At 38.9% G+C, this 17419-nt stretch overlaps 1 protein-coding gene across 1 annotated transcript in view; it reads right to left on the bottom strand.

The window, feature by feature from the left end:
* The window catches only part of ANKRD44 (ankyrin repeat domain 44), a 74309-nt gene that overhangs the window by 38222 nt on the left and 18668 nt on the right, over window positions 1-17419 (bottom strand). The window contains exons 4-10 of the mRNA XM_010180371.1: window positions 15679-15879; window positions 14419-14506; window positions 10752-10894; window positions 9156-9368; window positions 7637-7715; window positions 4388-4502; window positions 746-828 (exon numbers count right to left, since the gene is read on the bottom strand). Of these exons, the coding sequence (XP_010178673.1) occupies window positions 746-828; window positions 4388-4502; window positions 7637-7715; window positions 9156-9368; window positions 10752-10894; window positions 14419-14506; window positions 15679-15879 (922 nt within the window). The remainder of the gene's footprint in view (window positions 1-745; window positions 829-4387; window positions 4503-7636; window positions 7716-9155; window positions 9369-10751; window positions 10895-14418; window positions 14507-15678; window positions 15880-17419) is intronic.

The following is a 17419-nucleotide window of genomic DNA, read 5'->3' as shown; positions in this document are numbered from 1 at the left end:
CGACTCAAGTTTAGGGAAAAAAGTGGTTGTAGGAGATTTTATGTGTTAAGTAATGAAATAATTTTCTAGAAAAGGCCTACAATCTGTCTTGTGATTTTTTAATTCCTGGGAACTCTTGCCTGGAAAAAACGAATTTGGGATTTGGCACCTGATTACTGCCTCTCTTGAAACAGTTGCATCAGCAAACTCCTGCTCCTTCTGCCTTGGACTCTGGTGAGGATCCTGAGACTGCTCTCTCAAAACTACAGTTTCACTCATTACCCCTCTCATACCTATAGAGCTTCAACCTGCCTAACTCCTTTACTCTGGCTGGATTCAGAAACACATTTTAGCTGTGTCTACAATATATCATTGTCAGTGAGATGTAAAGATCTGTGCCAGTGCAAATCCCAAGGATATAATTCTCCAAATTATTTCTTTGGGTGCAAGGAACCCAAACAAAAATGGTGTCTCACATTCCTATGGTTTGGTAAAGGGTCCTAAATTTCCTCTCTCTTCCTGGTAAATTAATATAAATTCTCTGAGCCTGCCAGGAGAAAAGGGCTTTGGGCATGAACAATACAGGATGCACGGAAGCACCAGCCTGCCGTTAGGAAAGCCTCGCACGCTCCCGTACATCACACCACACAGCCTGACACAGCAGCACAGGAAGTCTTTCATTTGAGCAGTTCACAACAGTGAGTATAAAGGGGCCGTAAGCAGCAGAGACACACATTACTCCACAAACACCACGGGATTTACTTACCCGATGACAACAATTTCCTACAGCAGTCTGAGTGAGCATTCAGCGCTGCTAAGTGTAAAGGGAACATGTTGTGGATCCCACACCTGAAAGGCACAACAGCCTCATTACACAGAGTCATGTGAAAATGCAGGTTGCAGACAGACACAACACATCAAAAGCTCCTTCCACAAAGGCAGCATTTTTGGTCCTTTTCAAGGAAGATTCTTCCTGCCATGTTATTTTTATCTGTATTTCCTTACCAGCCTTCTTGGGGGCTAAAAATAATCTGCAAAATCTGGTGATACAGCAAAATCTTGGCATTATGCTTCGAACAGAATGTGGCAGGAAGCGACATTCAAAAATCAAGATGAAAGCCAAGGTAAGAGAGGAAGCAACAGAGGAGATACTGCTTGGAGTCAATTTCCTGGTGTGGGATGCACAAATTTCTGCATCAGCTACACATAATGCAATGCCATTCTGAGGTAAAAGTAAATGCTGAAATCTTCTCAGTATTATTTCTGAAATCCATTTTTCCTGCAGTTAATGTCCTTTAGATAAATCTCATGAGGGTCTTCAAAGATCTCCCCTACTTTCCTCTCTTTCACCTCGGGCTGGGGTAGGTGGTCACTCTTCTTCATGCTTTCCTTTAGGCTGCCGTGACACTTCCAGTTTTCTTCCCACATTCTAAGAACTAAACAACTCATTTTCCTATTTGCTCCAGCTACTCCTCACAAGTCCTTCCAAATTTCTTCCCCTCTAACCTCTTTTCAACTACATGACCCTCTTTTCAATCACACTGTAAGCGTCTCGAAGCAGACATGCTGCAAGAAAAAATAAAGTAGGCACCTATCATTAGGTTCAGGCAACTACATAGTTTTTAAATAAGCCGACTGCTCAGCAGCTTTTATTAACATCAGCAAATCACCCCAGTACAGTCCCTAAGCATGCACTATTTACTCTCTTAGAAGACTTTTGGGTTTGGACACGTTAGCTTCTGTCATTCAGCATTGTTTTGTGAATAGCATCTTGTTATCCTAGAAATATTATCCTACAGGTGGTCCTCCAAGTGCACATAAACGCAGAGCCTCTGAAACCAACTATCTTGACAAGATTATCATCCACTGCCTGCTTCAGCAGATATATTTTTTAAAAATTACAAACTCTTAAACAACAGCAGATAAATTCATATCTGCTCTTCATTTCTTCAGGACAACTGGTGGATGGGAGAGAATGATCACCTCATGGAAAAGGATTTCAAACACAGATCCAAAGATGAAGGAACGTGTCTTTCTGCAAGATTCATCATAAATCATAACTACTTATGAAGCTTTAGACAAAAATTAATGTGGATGTTTATAAGGATATCTTGCTCTGTCCAGCATTTTATATATGTAATGTATGTATTTAACTAATTTTGGTTTGCTTTGAAAACTCTTTCTTTCCAGAATTCACAGACCCATCCTTCCTCTGTCTTCACGTTAAATTGTCATTCTTGTTGCTTCACTACACTGAGGAGTGCTGTACAAATTTTAATTTTGCTGGAGTCAGCATTTACATCTTAGACTAAATCTATTAAAAGCTGACCTGATAGCCTGTTCTTTGAAGGAAACAGCACAAGCCCCATGAATAGGCTGTATCTGTATAAACGTTGCACTTTTTAGCTGTGAATTCATTTATTTAAGATGACATTGGACATTCTGTATTGCTGTGCTTCTTCCTATCCCCACTTCCTTCCATCTCCTTCTCCATCTAGTCACCTAAAGCAATAATTTTTTTCTTTTTTGGTCAAGATTTCCACCCAGCACACGTTCTGGCCGGTTTCCATCAAAATACCCTATCTGCACACCTGCTAACCAGTGTGTCACACATCTATAGCAGTGGTTCCTCTCATCACTTACACACTTTCCCCTTTAAATGCAGTTGTCTCAAAGACTGCCCAAGCTGTCTGCAGTTGTTGCTAACAATGCTGCAGAGTTTTCATTTCAAAGCCAGTTCAGGTAGCTCAGCCAGAGTTATTTACATGCAGCACATATGAAAGCCCATTTCCAGCATTTCAGTGCTCCTTGTTTAGGACTGTAGCATCATTTGGATCTGCCTGGTATCTCTGACCCAACTTCTCATTTCACTTATTTCTGCTGCTTGAAAGAAGTATTTTATTCAATCAATGTTCCAGTCACCCAAGTGCAAAATAGAAATTTCTAACTGGATAATCCCGATTCCAAGCATGCATCTCTCCCGAGCCCACTGCATCTCATTTTCCCCTTAAACCTCAAGATAAGAGACAGACTGGGACTTACTTATGGTACTGGAGAAATAGCTAGCAAAAATACACATCTATTTAGACACCAAGATCTTTATTTTGGCTATGTTAAAATCCAGTGACATTAGCTGAAGCCTATGGAATCTCATTTTCTCTGCCAATTGAAGATCTGTTCCACCTTCTGAGTTTGCATGGTGACTCTCATACGTGATAAAGGAATATGGGCAAATGTGCAACTTCCTTAAACATCATCAAGCAAACAAACAAAATAGTGAGAGCTGCAAGTATCTTCAAAATTAAAACCAGCTTATTTGCATCTGCAAGCAGGTCTTCCTAACTAGGGAGGTCAAGAGAAGTCACTGATTTCTATGGTAGGTTCTAGATAGAAGACTCTTAAATTCTATTTTGGAGACAATGTGGAGCTAATTGCCAAAAACTTACATCCATCAAATCAGATGCTGCTATTAAACACCAGGTACAGATACCCCTCATGGCATTGCATTACCCTGGATTTATATCTCTTTGTTTACCTTCAGGTTTGCTATTTTCTTTTGATAGATCATAAGAACCTGAGCATAACTAACCAATACTCAAGTCCTCTTACAAAATCAAGCAGCTGACAATGTTTGAGTCAACAATACTTATCATATTGTGAGTGCAACCTTGACACATGCACAAGAGAGGAAAAAAAAAAAGAAAAAAATTGAACTGAAGCAGAAAGCACTAACATTTAGAAGTGTGTCTAATTTCAACTCCTTATGCTTCTAGTCAAAATACTTCAAAATTAGATAAAAGTAGTCCTATTATGTGAGCCACCTGAATATCAGAAACCATGCAAAATCAAGACAGGCTCTAGTTGTACTGAGATCAGAAATACTTAGTAGCATTGGCTTTGCAATACTGCATTTCTATTGATTATCTTATGTCATCCCCAAAGATACAAGGCAAAGAGTAATCATCATGTACGTCAGGCTACTAAACATGAGGCTAATTTAGATACTAAGGAATATGCACACAATTCCCTTGGAAGGCATTTGATTTTTTTTTCAATTACATTTCCTAAACAAACTCATTGCTACTTTACGGAGTAACTGTGATAAAGACGCACTTGATATACATATGCACTTCATGCACATTATATGCCACTGTGCCGTATCAATGCTTTAAGAAAAAGAAGCAGTACTTGTACTACTTGTAACTGTGTAATTGGGCACAGTGGGAATCTAGCAGGGCTTCCTTCACCTCCGTACTTCCCACACGTCCGTATTTTAGCCCGATGTCACCCACTAAAGTACAATACAATTAAGCTTATCCATTTTAACCTTCACACTTCAGAACCTTGAAGAGTAACTGTATTTCCAGGCATTGGACACAACACTCGATCATTAGAAACAGCCACCTACTTAGCAGTATCAGCTCCGCTGGTTATGAGGGTGTTAATCAAAAGCTCATGTCCGTATCTTGCAGCCACGTGCAGAGGAGTGTTACCATCCTTATCAACACAGTCGATTTCCCCTCCTGAAAAAGGACATTTTCATACAGTTTGACAGTGGAAGGTTAAGAAGAAACCAGTGACCACAAACATTATCACTCTCTAGCAAATGCAGCATAACCAGTCCAGCCACAGAGACACTAGACTTCAGAGATCAAGAACAAGCACACAGCAAGCTGTCAGCTGTCAGCCACAGGTACTGAACATGGTCTGACAGCAGCATTTCCACCTCCCTCTCAAACTGTAGTGGTGGGGAGAAGTGGTGGGAAATAGGATGACATACAACAGTCAAATACATGATTCAGACTTGCTCCTCATCTAAAGGTACAAATGGATGCCTTGAATTAAACAAAAAAAATAATAAACTGCTAAAACTATGCCCTCATTCATAAAGATGCTGCCGCTCAACCTTACCTGTAAGACAACAATGTTATAAATAGAGTTCATTCAAGAGGCCAACAGGAAGAACACACTGCAAACAACAAGAGTGTTGTGTCTCACAAAACAACCAACAGACAGTGCCTAAGTAGAACTTTTCCCATTGCAATTTCAGTCTGTCATCTCACAATCCTCACAAGCAGGAAAAACAGATCATTTCTTTCTTCTCTGCTGCAGCTTTTGACCATGCTGTTTGCTATCAAGTCCTTGTTTTCTTTTTGGACCAAGGAATTGCAATTTTTTCAGTCTCTCCTCGTAAGTCAGGTTTGTTGCACTTCCACTATTCTCATCCTTCCCCAGTTCTCTCCAGCTGCCCCACAACCTTCTGGAAGTACAATGCCAAAAGCCAGAAAGAGTTGATGTCTCCCAGCAGTGAGCTGAGCAAAAGGGTTACTTCATGCCTTCTGGCTACACTAAAATCTATAAGCTCCTCTACAATGTACAGCACCGTGTACTTTGTTGATTTTTTTTTTAAGCCCCATGACACTGTTGACACATGGTCAACAAGCTTCTGATCCTCTACAAGCCCCAGATCCTTTCTGGAGGAACTACCACCCACCTGGCTGTTGCCATTCCGAACTTGTCCAACTGATACTCCTGACTGTGTGTGGGATCTTTCCTTTGCTTCACTCGCACTGTAACTTCTGTCTCCAATTTTACAGAATCTTTTTCTATTCTGACTCCACCTTCTGCCAAACTAACAGCATCTCCCAGCTTCATGTTTTCTCCAAATGTTAAAAGTACGTTTTCTATTCCACTGTCCACGTTGTTAATGAAAATACTGTATAGTTTCAGACCCAGGAGAGAAACTTAAAACCCCCTCTCTACACCTTCCATTTCAACAACTGACCTCCAAGTGTATTTTATCAACTAGTTATGCACCAAAACTGTAATACTTTAAGACTCCACTGGTTTGCTGTGAGAATACTTTATGAAAGCAAATAAAAACACTTGCTAACATCAGGATACGGTAATATTTACTGCTTGTCTGCTATTCACAGGAGATAACAGGCCATATCTGCAACAAGCTAAGTTCTAGTAAAGCACTATATAGCATTTTCTAACGGTAAATAAAGGTCAGTGAAATGCTGGAAAAGGTTTCCTGGAGTGGAGCCTCCACCAGCAGAAGTGTCCACAAACATTACCTGCCCACAAAAAAGTCAGAGGACTGTGTTGTGTTCACAAAGCCTACTACTGCTGTACAAGAGAATTATGATGTTTCAGCACCTTTAACTCTTGAGAAATCTATGCCAAATATTGTCCAGTCCTCCCTGAGTGTTCACAAACAGTTCATTCATTTGCTCATTTCAGAATTTTTGGCTGACCTATGTAAAACTTTCCAGCTTTTCTTTTTCCCCATTTTAAAAGATAGGTATGATATTTGCAATTTTCCAATTTTAAGATAATCCATTCTTCCTCTACAACTTGCTAGAGACAGCAGCCAGAAATTGAGACATCTTTAGCCAGTTCATTAAGTACTGCAGAATGAAACTCTATTTCTTGAAATCATTGACATTTATCCCATGGCAATGAGACATAAAGTCACTTGCAATCAGATCTGTGTACAATACTAAAATTAGAGGGGCAGCAAATTAAGAAAGAAAAAAGTGAAACCCAAGTAACTTGAAGAAGAGTAAAGAGGCATGAAGGACAGATGAAGAACTGCCAGTCCTTTCACACACAAATACAAATGAAAGCAAACAACAGATATAAGACAGAAAGCATATTTGACTAGACTAAAAATTGCATTAAAGCACAGTTTCTCGTAGTTTGCCCAAGCTCCTTTTATTATTACTATTTTATTTATCCAAGGAGAGCTAGGACAACAATTCCATGTTGATCTGAACGAAGCATGATGTACTGAAGACCTCCATTTTAAAATACAATCTTGTGTAAATGTGTCATTACATTTACAGAGTAACTGTTCAGCCATCTTGAACATCTCACTTAAGTTCCAATTTTGGGATTTTGGAAAACAAACAAAAAAACCAACCAGCCAAGAACAAACCCCAGATCATTCTGTCTGGTATAGTGGCCAAAGCTGGGAAGCATAAGTAAACAATCAGTAATAGCAACCTCTGTCAATCGGAAACAGGCTTCTGCCACATCTCCAACAATATTTGTTATACTCTGTAGTACTTGGACAAAAGAGATATACCTGATAAAGGACTGATAATCAGGAATCCTGGCTATGCCAGAACAAACAAGGTGGCGCTGGTCCACCCTCCTGAGTCTTCAACACTTATGAAGAGAGTGGCAAGGGGTGGAGCTAAGGGAGGTGAGAGAAGTAAGGCTGCTGAGTGAAGGATAGAGAAAATGGTCTGAGCTTTAAAAACACCAAAGCTCCCGAGGGAGGACAACTAGAAACCTTTTCTTTCTTTTATTTTTTAAATAATTTGAGAAAGAAAGTTGTGCCTGCTTCTCAGCAGAAAAAAAAGACCTAAATACAGCTGTGAACTCTTGTTTTCAGGTTAAGAATCACAACAGATCAGCTGGACCACTGTCAGCTGGAGGAATATGGGATTTTGTTAACAACCAAAATCTCAACTTGTGATGACACACTGGGATGAGAGCTGTCAGTGCAACTCAAAGACAGAAGTTGACGGAGATCTAAGCAGCTCTCAGAGCAGTCCTTTGGCACTCTGGGTCAGAACAACTGAAAATTGCAACCTTGGAAATAGCTACTCTTTTGGAGAGTTGTTAAACAGGCACAGAAACTCACCATTCTGAATGAGGGTCTGTGACCGCGTGAACCTCCCATGGACAGCTGTCATGTGCAGTGGGCTCTTCCCATCCTTACTCTAGCAGAAACAAAACATAAACCCAACTATTTAGCATATAAAGCAGTGCAAACATTTGAAGTCCCTCAGCTCAACGCAGCTATTCTTCAGACAAAACCTCCACTGGCTTCAAAAGTCTGTAGGACTGAATCGATATATCATGGTAAATGCAGAAGTTATAAGCATACAAATAAAACAGTTCCTCAGCAATAAGTAGGAAATGGGCTGGAGTGGAGCCCATCCTTACAGCCTGGCTGTACACAATACCTGCTAGAAACCTACAGATATATGATATATTTTTCTTGAGTATTATTTTTAAGTAACATTTCCCATTCAGTCATTATTTTCCTTAACCCTTGCAATGAGGGGAAAAAAGAAAAGCAAAGGAACCATAAAGCTAAGTAGAAGCAGCCTCTGAGAGAGTCAAGAACTATATCCTGTTTATCAAACTACATTTTATAGATATATCCCAGAATAAAATCCACTATATTGAAAATTCTTGTTTAATAAATTTCCACGTGAGATAAAACAGGATGTCTACATAAGACAATAAGAAAACAGGGAAGGCATACGAAAGGAAAGGTACAATGAGTAGTGATCAAAGTTTGGAGTCCTAGAGAAAAAACCTGAGAGTGGGGAAGCCAAGGACCTGAGAAAATAGCAAGGGAAGGGTACAAATCTCACTACTTACATCACTTCATGTTTATCGGCATGGGGTTTCATATGCATTGGCAAGCACAATCCCTAATTTCATTTTAATAATTCTGGGTTTAAATAGTGCACTGACTATTCACTGATCTCAAGGGACTTGCAAGAGGTGTTAAATACTAGGAAACCAGTTTTACAGATGGGAAACTGAAACACACAGAGTTTAAAGCAAAGCAGTCAAAATCTTATGTGAGCTCAGAGATCTCGAGTCTTCTGGTACCTACACCAGAACCGTTTGCTGGATAACAGCAATGTCAATTGTATCCCAAGAACACTCAGATATCCAAAACAGAATCAGACTTTGTAGACTCAGACTCTAAACCAGGTAAACAACCAACCTTCAGTTCTTACTTCCCTGGAGGAAGTCAAAGGGAACTTTTTAGAAACAGGTTTAATTAAATCCATATTGTAGAGGGAAGTAAAACACTAGAAAGGAATAGTTCCTTGACTTACCACCACTCCCTGAGATAACATTTTAACAGAGCTCCTGGGACTATATTTTAGTAGTGGTTCATGCCTTGAGGAGAGTGGCTGGCCTAGAGTTTAAAGCTGTCATTATATTTATCAAGGCACTGAGAGCTCCTCTGCTGGGAAGTAATCTCATCCAAACAGTTTAATGATCAACATTCTCAGCATCACTCTACTTCCATCAAGGGTTTAAAGCCATGCTGTACTCATTATTACAGTTTCCAGTCCCCTGAGGTATGCAAAATAGGGTAAAGTAAAACTGAAGAGCTGCAATGCAAGTTTTACCTGAACGTTAACATCTGCCCCATTATTCACGAGTAGTTCAAGACACAGTGCTCCATGAGTGGAGGCAGCAGCAAAATGCAAGGGTGTGAATCCGTTATTATTAGGCTGATTTACATTAGCACCGTAGTCAATCAGCTCATTAACAACAGAATCCTGACCATTGTAACAGGCAATGTGAAGTGCAGTATTTCCATAGATGTTCATTTCATCAATCTAAAATGAGACAAGGAGACACAGTTAAAATTACAGACATCAACTTCCCATTTTACATAATGCATCACATACTGCAAATGGAAATGGCTGGAGGCTTGAACTGTCATAGGGCATATTTCTCACCAGCAAATTTCATTGACAAAAATATACTCCCAGAGAGCTTAATTTGGAATGCTTTACCTTTCCTATTATTAACATTTTATCCTACTGGCAATTTCTAAAAGACACATAAAGCTGATAGCAGGACTATATAACGATGATGATGATGAAAACTTTTACATATAAATGGGAAAGCAGAATAAATAAAAAGTTCACAATCTTTATTAAAAACAAAACAAAACCAAACCTCAAGAAAACAACAAACTAAAACACCACCACTATACAGAATCAGGCTTAAGAACTCTTTCCATTGATTTCTTTTGTGAAGGGAGTGAAGGTGTCTGAGCAAAGGGAAGGTGAAACTTCACAGCGGTTTACACTTCAATAGGAAGTACACTTCAGTACACTTAAGTAGCTCAGTATTACAAAGATGCAATTAAGATTATGTTACTTCTCGATGACTGGCTTAGTATTTAACTGCTGTTCTGTAAAACAGGACAATACAGATTGCAAAAAAGACTCAGAGATGATGTGAATACCCTTCCACAAAATACAGGCATCTCAAAGGTCATATCCCCAGTGGTGGAGAATGTGGAAGTTAAAGGTAGTTACTAGAATAATACTGCGAGTAACAGGAAACACCTATCCCCTTCAACTTCACAGACTGTGAACAAGGTCTTCTGACATTTTTTTGGCAAGTCAAGTCAGCTGAAAGTGCTATGGCAAATGCAATAGCTTTATTTGACATCTTTGATTAACCAGTGCAGACTCTTCCGGTCATCATACTGCTGCTTTGAAGCACCGAGCTGACAATATTACAGTTAGAGAAGTCAATGCTACAAAAATAAGTTATTTTCCAGAGTGAAAACCATCCTTCTCCTTCTCTCTGTCAGCTACCGAGGAAATACAGGCCCCTAAACTTAAACAGCCTAAACTGCTGTTTAGTAAATTACACAGTGAATATGTTGAGAACAACCACTCATTATATCAAAAAGAATACCAAGCCAAGGGAAATTTCATTACTGCATCTTCCTCTGCAGGAACAGCATTTTTTTCCTGATTTCTTCAGCAAGGTAGCTTGGAATTTACTGTCCATATCAGACATTTTTTATTCCAGAATATTTCCTAGCTCTTGAATTAATAAACCACATAAAGCACAAAGTGGTCCAAAAAATGGCAACTATTTTCTTTTGAAGCTCTGACAATGTTTGAAGCAGCATCCATAAAAAAGAAGAAAATAATAACTCGAAACATGGAAGCCACACAGAGCACATTACCACATACCTCTACCCCCAGGTTAAGGAGGTGTTTCACAATGTTAATCTGCCCATTGGATGCAGCTGCATGAAGTGGGGTGTAACCCTTCTTGTCTTTACAAGTCACTTCTGCACCATGATTAATCAGTAAGGCAACAACTTCCAGGTGACCTTCAAAAGATGAAAGACCGTAATCAATGAGTATACCACCCTACAGCATCACTTCTCCCAAATAACTGTTTTCCTGCTAATGCACTGCCCCTTTCACTGCTGTTTCATAATGCTCCCACAGTTTTACAAGACAAAAAAAAGCATTTTCGTAAATGATCTTAATCCTAGCTCCAGGCCTTGTCAAGATATCCATGCATTCATCTTCACCAGATGTACCCAATCTACCTTTTCTAAATTAGTTTTCCAGTCATTAAAAGAACAAAACCACACCATTTTCTCATTTATTAATCTAAAAATAACAGTTTGTGTTCTATTCTCCCTGTTACAGAAAGAACGGTGAGCACAGGAGTGTGACAAGTCTTACAAAATATTGGGTTGGCCCAAAAGTCATTGCATTTTTTCTAGGTAAATGAAAAACAAATTTTCCATGGGAAACAAAAGCTGTATTGAACAATATAGTGTCTACTTTGTTCAGTTACCTTTTGCCATCTTTCAGGCAACTCTGTGATTCCATGCTCAAAAAAGTTCTTATCTTTTTCAGCAAAAACCAGTTCCAAGAACAATTTTATATCCTTGTCAGCAGTGAAGGTTTTACCATTCAAGGCGTTTTGTAAAGAACAAAACAAAGAGTAGTCTGATGGTGCCAGGTCTGGCAAATATGGTAGATGCAGTAACACGTCCCATCCCAGCTGCAACAATTTTTGACGAATGACCAAACTTGTCTGTGGTCTGGTGTTATCATTGAGAAACACAACACCTTTGTGATTCACCAATTCTGGACGCTTCTGACTGATGGCATCATTTAATTTACCCAGTTGATGACAGTACACATCTGAATTAATGGTCTGGTTCCTTGGAAGCAATGCAAAATACACAATACCTGTGAAATTCCACCAGACTGACAGCAGAACCTTCCTTTCGTGAATATCTGCTTTTGAAGAGCTTTGAATTGATTCATCACACTTGCTCCAGGATCTTTACCATTCATTGTTGTTGTAGACAATCCATTTTTCATTGCCTGTTATCATATGTTTCAAAAATTTCCTTCGAGTTTCAAGAGAGAATCGCAGACGTCAATGTGCTTGGTGAGATGAATTTCTTTGAGCTCACGTGGTACTCAAGTATCGAGCTTCCCAACATATCCAAGTTGTTTTAAATGGTTTTCAATGCTCAATTTTAATATGTTAAAATTATCAGCAATTTCTCATCATTTAACACTGATTGGATTTGATCCATGCCTTTATTTTGTCATTAGCAACTTTAATTGGCCTTCCTGAGCGTGGTGCATCTTTACCATCAAAATCTCCAGACCAAAATTTAGCAAACCAATTCTGACACTGTTTTAAGGCATCTTCACCATACACATCACATAACTTTTTATGAGCTTGCACAGCGTTTTTCCTTTTCAGAAGTAATACAGCAAAATATGATGAAAATGTTCCTTTTGATTTTCCATTTTAAAATCAATGTCAAATTAATAATTGTTAACAAAATCGTGCTTTTTTTTTTCTAAAACAAGCTTGAACTGTTAGCTGACAAGGTACATAATTAATTTGTGGTTTAAAATTAAGTTAGTTACATTTCAAGACACATATGTCCATCTATTGAAAAGAATGCCATTACTTTTTGGACAACCCAATGTTTATGTCATTTGAAAACACAACCAGTGACACTTGTTGGTTCTTGTTAGCAATACAAAATAACTTTAATAAATTATAAAACGAAGGTATCCTCATTTCTAGCACCACTGAGGACACAGAAAACTGAATTTCAAGTAAATGCAGAATTTGATCCAAAGCCTACCAATACAATCACCAGATTTTCTACTGAATCCCCTGATTTTTGGATCAGGCTTTTGACTCTCCAAAACAGTACTGTTAACACAAAACTGTACCAAAAAATCTGAATATACGTCTAAAAATGTTTGAATCTGAACTCATAGTCTATACACACATACATAGTCTGTAAACTAAAATAACTGCAATAGCCTCAACAGTCACACAGATTGAGAGCTGACTGTCAGATGAATGGGACATCTGTCTTCAGGAGTGAAATGCCTACCATTGAATAAGCATCTCCCCACAGGATACAGGGGAAGAGTTGAGTATCTCAAAATGCAACTTATAACTCACCTGTATCTTCAGTTTCCTGTTCTCCCTAAAGGTCTCAAGTCATCTGGCTTGTCTTCCCACATAGTGCCCTAACCACCAAAATTAAATCAAGGCTAACTGAGGAACAGTCTTTATTGCTTCATGTTGAAGCAGAGCTGTCTTTCTTAGAATTAAAAATTTATTATGTCAAACAACATATAAAGTTGTGCATCATCTGAGGTGTACAACACCTCCATGAGAGAGACAGCTCTGGTCACATGCAGGACCTAGGAAACTTTATGGACAAAGTCCAAAGTGCCCAAAGACATTTAAGCATTCAAGAAACTACATAGTAGTTTATAGGATAAGATGCTTAGGTCTCACTGTCTAAAGTCTGTCAATTCACACTACAGTCTCCTAAATTCCATTGCTAATTTAGGCCTTAAATGTAATCTCAGTATTCTGAAAAGCACATTGTGAATTTCTGAAAATAATTAAGAGGAAAAAAAAGGTGTGGAATTGCACAGCACAATGTAAAAGCCTTTTACATCTACAGAGTGGAGTTCAGAGCTCGCTAGCTCAAAAGCCAAGTGACACACGTTGGCAAGAGTCTTTCCATCTGTTTGTGTATATCAAAAAATGCACAATATGCTTTTCTCACAGTTTGAAATCTCCTATTATCTCATTTCTAAAAGCATCAGGATTAAAATCAAGATTTTGACGGGTCAGATGAAAGAGTTTCTGGCCGAGGGCACACAGCACCTAACAAATTATAATCTGGAACATACTGCTTGGCCAAAAAAGCTCTTGAACAGGTATGACCACTATCACAGGCAATCCTGTTCCAGTATTTCAAAATCAGAATGCCCCACTATAAGAAATCTGACTCGAAAGGAATTATAAGGTCAACTTATTTAACTCAGCATTATTTGGTAACACCATTGATTTTTTGAAAAGACAAATTGGTTGCTCTTACCAACTCTGGAACAAAATATGACTATTTGCTTCTAACAGAAAGAAAGCCTATGAAGCACTTCCTAACAATAATTTAGTTACTAATAAACATAGATAAACAGCAAAGTTTTTGATCGTATTTATCTGCATTTTATATAGTTTTTAGCAAAAACTGAAGCAAATATAACAAATACTCTTCAGGCTGGAATTAAGAGTCAGGATAAAAAGACCAAAATGACTAAAAAAGCAACAAAAAACCCCACAATTAACTATGTTAAAAAGGAAATCACAGCTAAGTTCCCTCCAGCTGCAAAACTGTAAGTGAACAGTGTGTATATTTAGATCAGCTGAACTCTTCCCTCTTCAGGGTAAATACAACGCTCAATCTCCATGGCCAGGTCTGCTCTTTGTCCATTTTAAAACTTGCTGTTAGTTTGTGAATAGGATATTAAAAAGAAGGAGCAACAGCCCAAGCCTTACCCATGTATGCTGCCCAGTGCAGAGCTCTCCTGTCCTTTTTGTCAAAAGCATTGATGTTTGCCCCCTTGGCTAATAGCAAGTTCACCATCTAGAAGTAACAACAGCAAGTAAACCGACCCTGTAGATCACATACTCAACAGTTTATAATAAATAATTCTAGCATGGTGCAGACAGGCTCCAGGCTGCGTCACATACAATGCTGGCCTTTAATACAGCATGCCTAAGGGGTGAAAAGCTGCTTTCACCATTGCAAATCATCCAGCATCAAATGTAAGAAATATCAGGGGAAAAAAAGAAAGGAAACTAAATAGAAAACACACTCAACAACTGTCTTTTTCAGCAAAACATTCTAATATCATAAATTAGCAATCAGGATGACTGCCTTCCTCTTGTACACTGCTTTTCCACAGAGATTGGCTAATAATAGCATATATTCAGCTAACATTTCTGATATATTCCATCCAAAAGCTCAGAAGCTTTAGATTATGATGGTTAGACTCAAGCCATTACAATCTTTTTCCTACAGTACAGTATTTTAAATGTCAAACACCATCATCATTTTACAGGAACTACCATTCCTCTTTCTTCATTTAATTACAGTACAACTGATCAACTTTTGTTGTCAGAAGCCTACTGTTTCAGTTTAGGAGTTTTTATTCCACATCTAGATCTTCCAGTGTGGAGTAATCAAACAAGAATCCTTGCACCCAGATCTCAAGGCACTAGCAAAATCCTTTACACAGGGTAGTTACAAAAGTATGGCTATTTTCCTACCGAAACAGTAATTAGACTAGAAGGGTCTGCTTGTGTAAGACAAGTAGAAAAACCAGAAGCACATTTTCTAGAAGACTAATTAGAACAGCAGACCAACTGGATGTCACACAGCTGAGAATTTCTTCAGTATGAAATGAATCCACCAGTTTTCCTTTTGTTCCATTCTGCCACACTTATTTTCACAGGCGGTCAAGCTCAAGAGAGCCAAGGACACACTTGAGCTGCCGAAGCTGGCGGCACAGCCAGCTCTCCAGGTCTGCACACATACCTCACTTGCATGCTGGCTCTGCACAGGTACTTTCCAGCCACTATCTCGTTTCTGCAGGTAGGAAACCTGTCGCACAGTTTGGAAGGCAGCTGAATGACAGGAATCGGGGGGGTCAGGGACACAGGGCTCAGCCTAGACCCAGCCACAGCAGGTCAACTGCATAAGCTGGGAAAATAAATAAATAAACCAACGATCAATCACACTCTTAAAAAACTCACTTCAATGTGGCCATTCAGAGCTGCATGGTGCAATGCCGTCCGCCCCCCTCGGTCAGAGACGTTGACACTGCTCAGCATGGGGATGATGACTTCCGCACACTTCACTGCCTTGTTTGCCGCCGCCACATGCAGTGGTGTCTGCCAGTTCTTGTCCCGAGCATTGACATCGGCTGAGTGCTTAATCAACACCTGCACTGCTTCCTGCAACAGCAACACAGTTATAACCATAACCAAGCAGCTCCAATAAATACACAGCCCACCTTCTTGACAGCTCAATCATATTACCTATGCATATCACTTACACATATCAGACATGTGAACATTTATCATAACAAACTCCCAGGCTACTGAAATGGTATTGTTTATTCAAGTGCCAGAGTACGCAACATCTTTGCTGTCATTTGGAGCAGTGTCCTCACAACCAAAATTTCCCCATTTGATTTTAGGATGCACAAAGCTGCCTATGTAGAAAGCCCAACCTGTTCAGTTGACTAACTTTCAGTACCTCAGTCATCATGACTGCTCTCATTGAAGAAATGAATGTACTTTTTTGAGCTCACTGTTAAAGAATTGATTTACGAAATGAAAAGCACATCATTTTGGACAGTAAAATAACAGCAAATTGCAGTAAGCTTTATTTATAAACAGGAAAAAGTAGAAAATAGAATATGCAAAACCAATTTTTTAGCTTTACAAAAACATGAGAATCACAGTCAAGGGTTGATGCTGGTGTCCCCAAGTTAGTATTAGCATTCCTTCCCTCCCGGAGGGCTGAGCACAGGCCAAGGGTCTTCACTGCAACATCCATTCTGTTAGCCTGGGACCAAACAACATCTTTTAAGGTTAACTTTTTTCTGTTAGAAGTGAACATTTCCCAGCAATAAAATGTGCTGTTCCCTCTTAAGAGACTGTCTCACTGGAGAATTCACAATCAGTTCTTTTATGCCTCTACTCACGCATCTGCCATTAAGCAAGTCAGATGGATAAAAAAGTCTCTCTCAAAATTACATTTTGTTTCTTCTTCCTTTTTTCCCCACAAACAAACAAAATACAAAGGAACCACTGGGACACAGTAGCATTCAAGTAGCCTTGTCTGCTGATTACAACTCACAGCTGGTAAGTGGGAGAGCCCTAGTCCTACATGGTACCCTATCCTTTTTTACGAATACTGATTTTCTGGTAAGCCCAACCAAAATTTTATTAATGAATAAAAAACACAGGCAGTGTGTTTAAACAGCACTTTTGTATGTAGAATGACCCAGAAGAATGCCTGCAGTCTGTATCAACAATATGTCCATCACTAGGAGTTTTAGTTCTTTGCCCTCAACAATCTCAGCAATTTCATTTTCTACAGCCATTTCACAAACGGTCCTCCAACAGATTTGTTCAGTCAGTGACATTACACCTCTTACAGCACCAACAGTGATATATCACTGTTGACGTCCCAAAAGATTTTCTTTTTTAAATTACAGGTCTACAGTTTAAAAAGTCATTTAAATGTAATTCACTGCAGACATATCCAGCTGGGACATGAAGTCTTTTTAAAATTCATGCACTTTAACTCTTAACAAAGGAAGGAAGAAGTTAAAGGAGAATTTTTAGAAGTAAATAGTAAGGACTGAAATGTCTAAGCTAAAAATATTTAGACTTTCTAAAATCATATTTACACATCTTTTGTTTACCTCTGCAAATCTGCTGCTTTATCAGATTTGGGATCAAAATGTTAAAATCCTTATAAGGA

Source organism: Mesitornis unicolor, unplaced genomic scaffold (genome assembly GCF_000695765.1).
Source record: "Mesitornis unicolor isolate BGI_N332 unplaced genomic scaffold, ASM69576v1 scaffold5063, whole genome shotgun sequence".
Classification (NCBI taxonomy): domain Eukaryota; kingdom Metazoa; phylum Chordata; class Aves; order Mesitornithiformes; family Mesitornithidae; genus Mesitornis; species Mesitornis unicolor.
The sequence above is the reverse complement of the archived record's forward strand: the minus strand, read 5'-3'. Positions and strand labels throughout refer to the sequence as shown.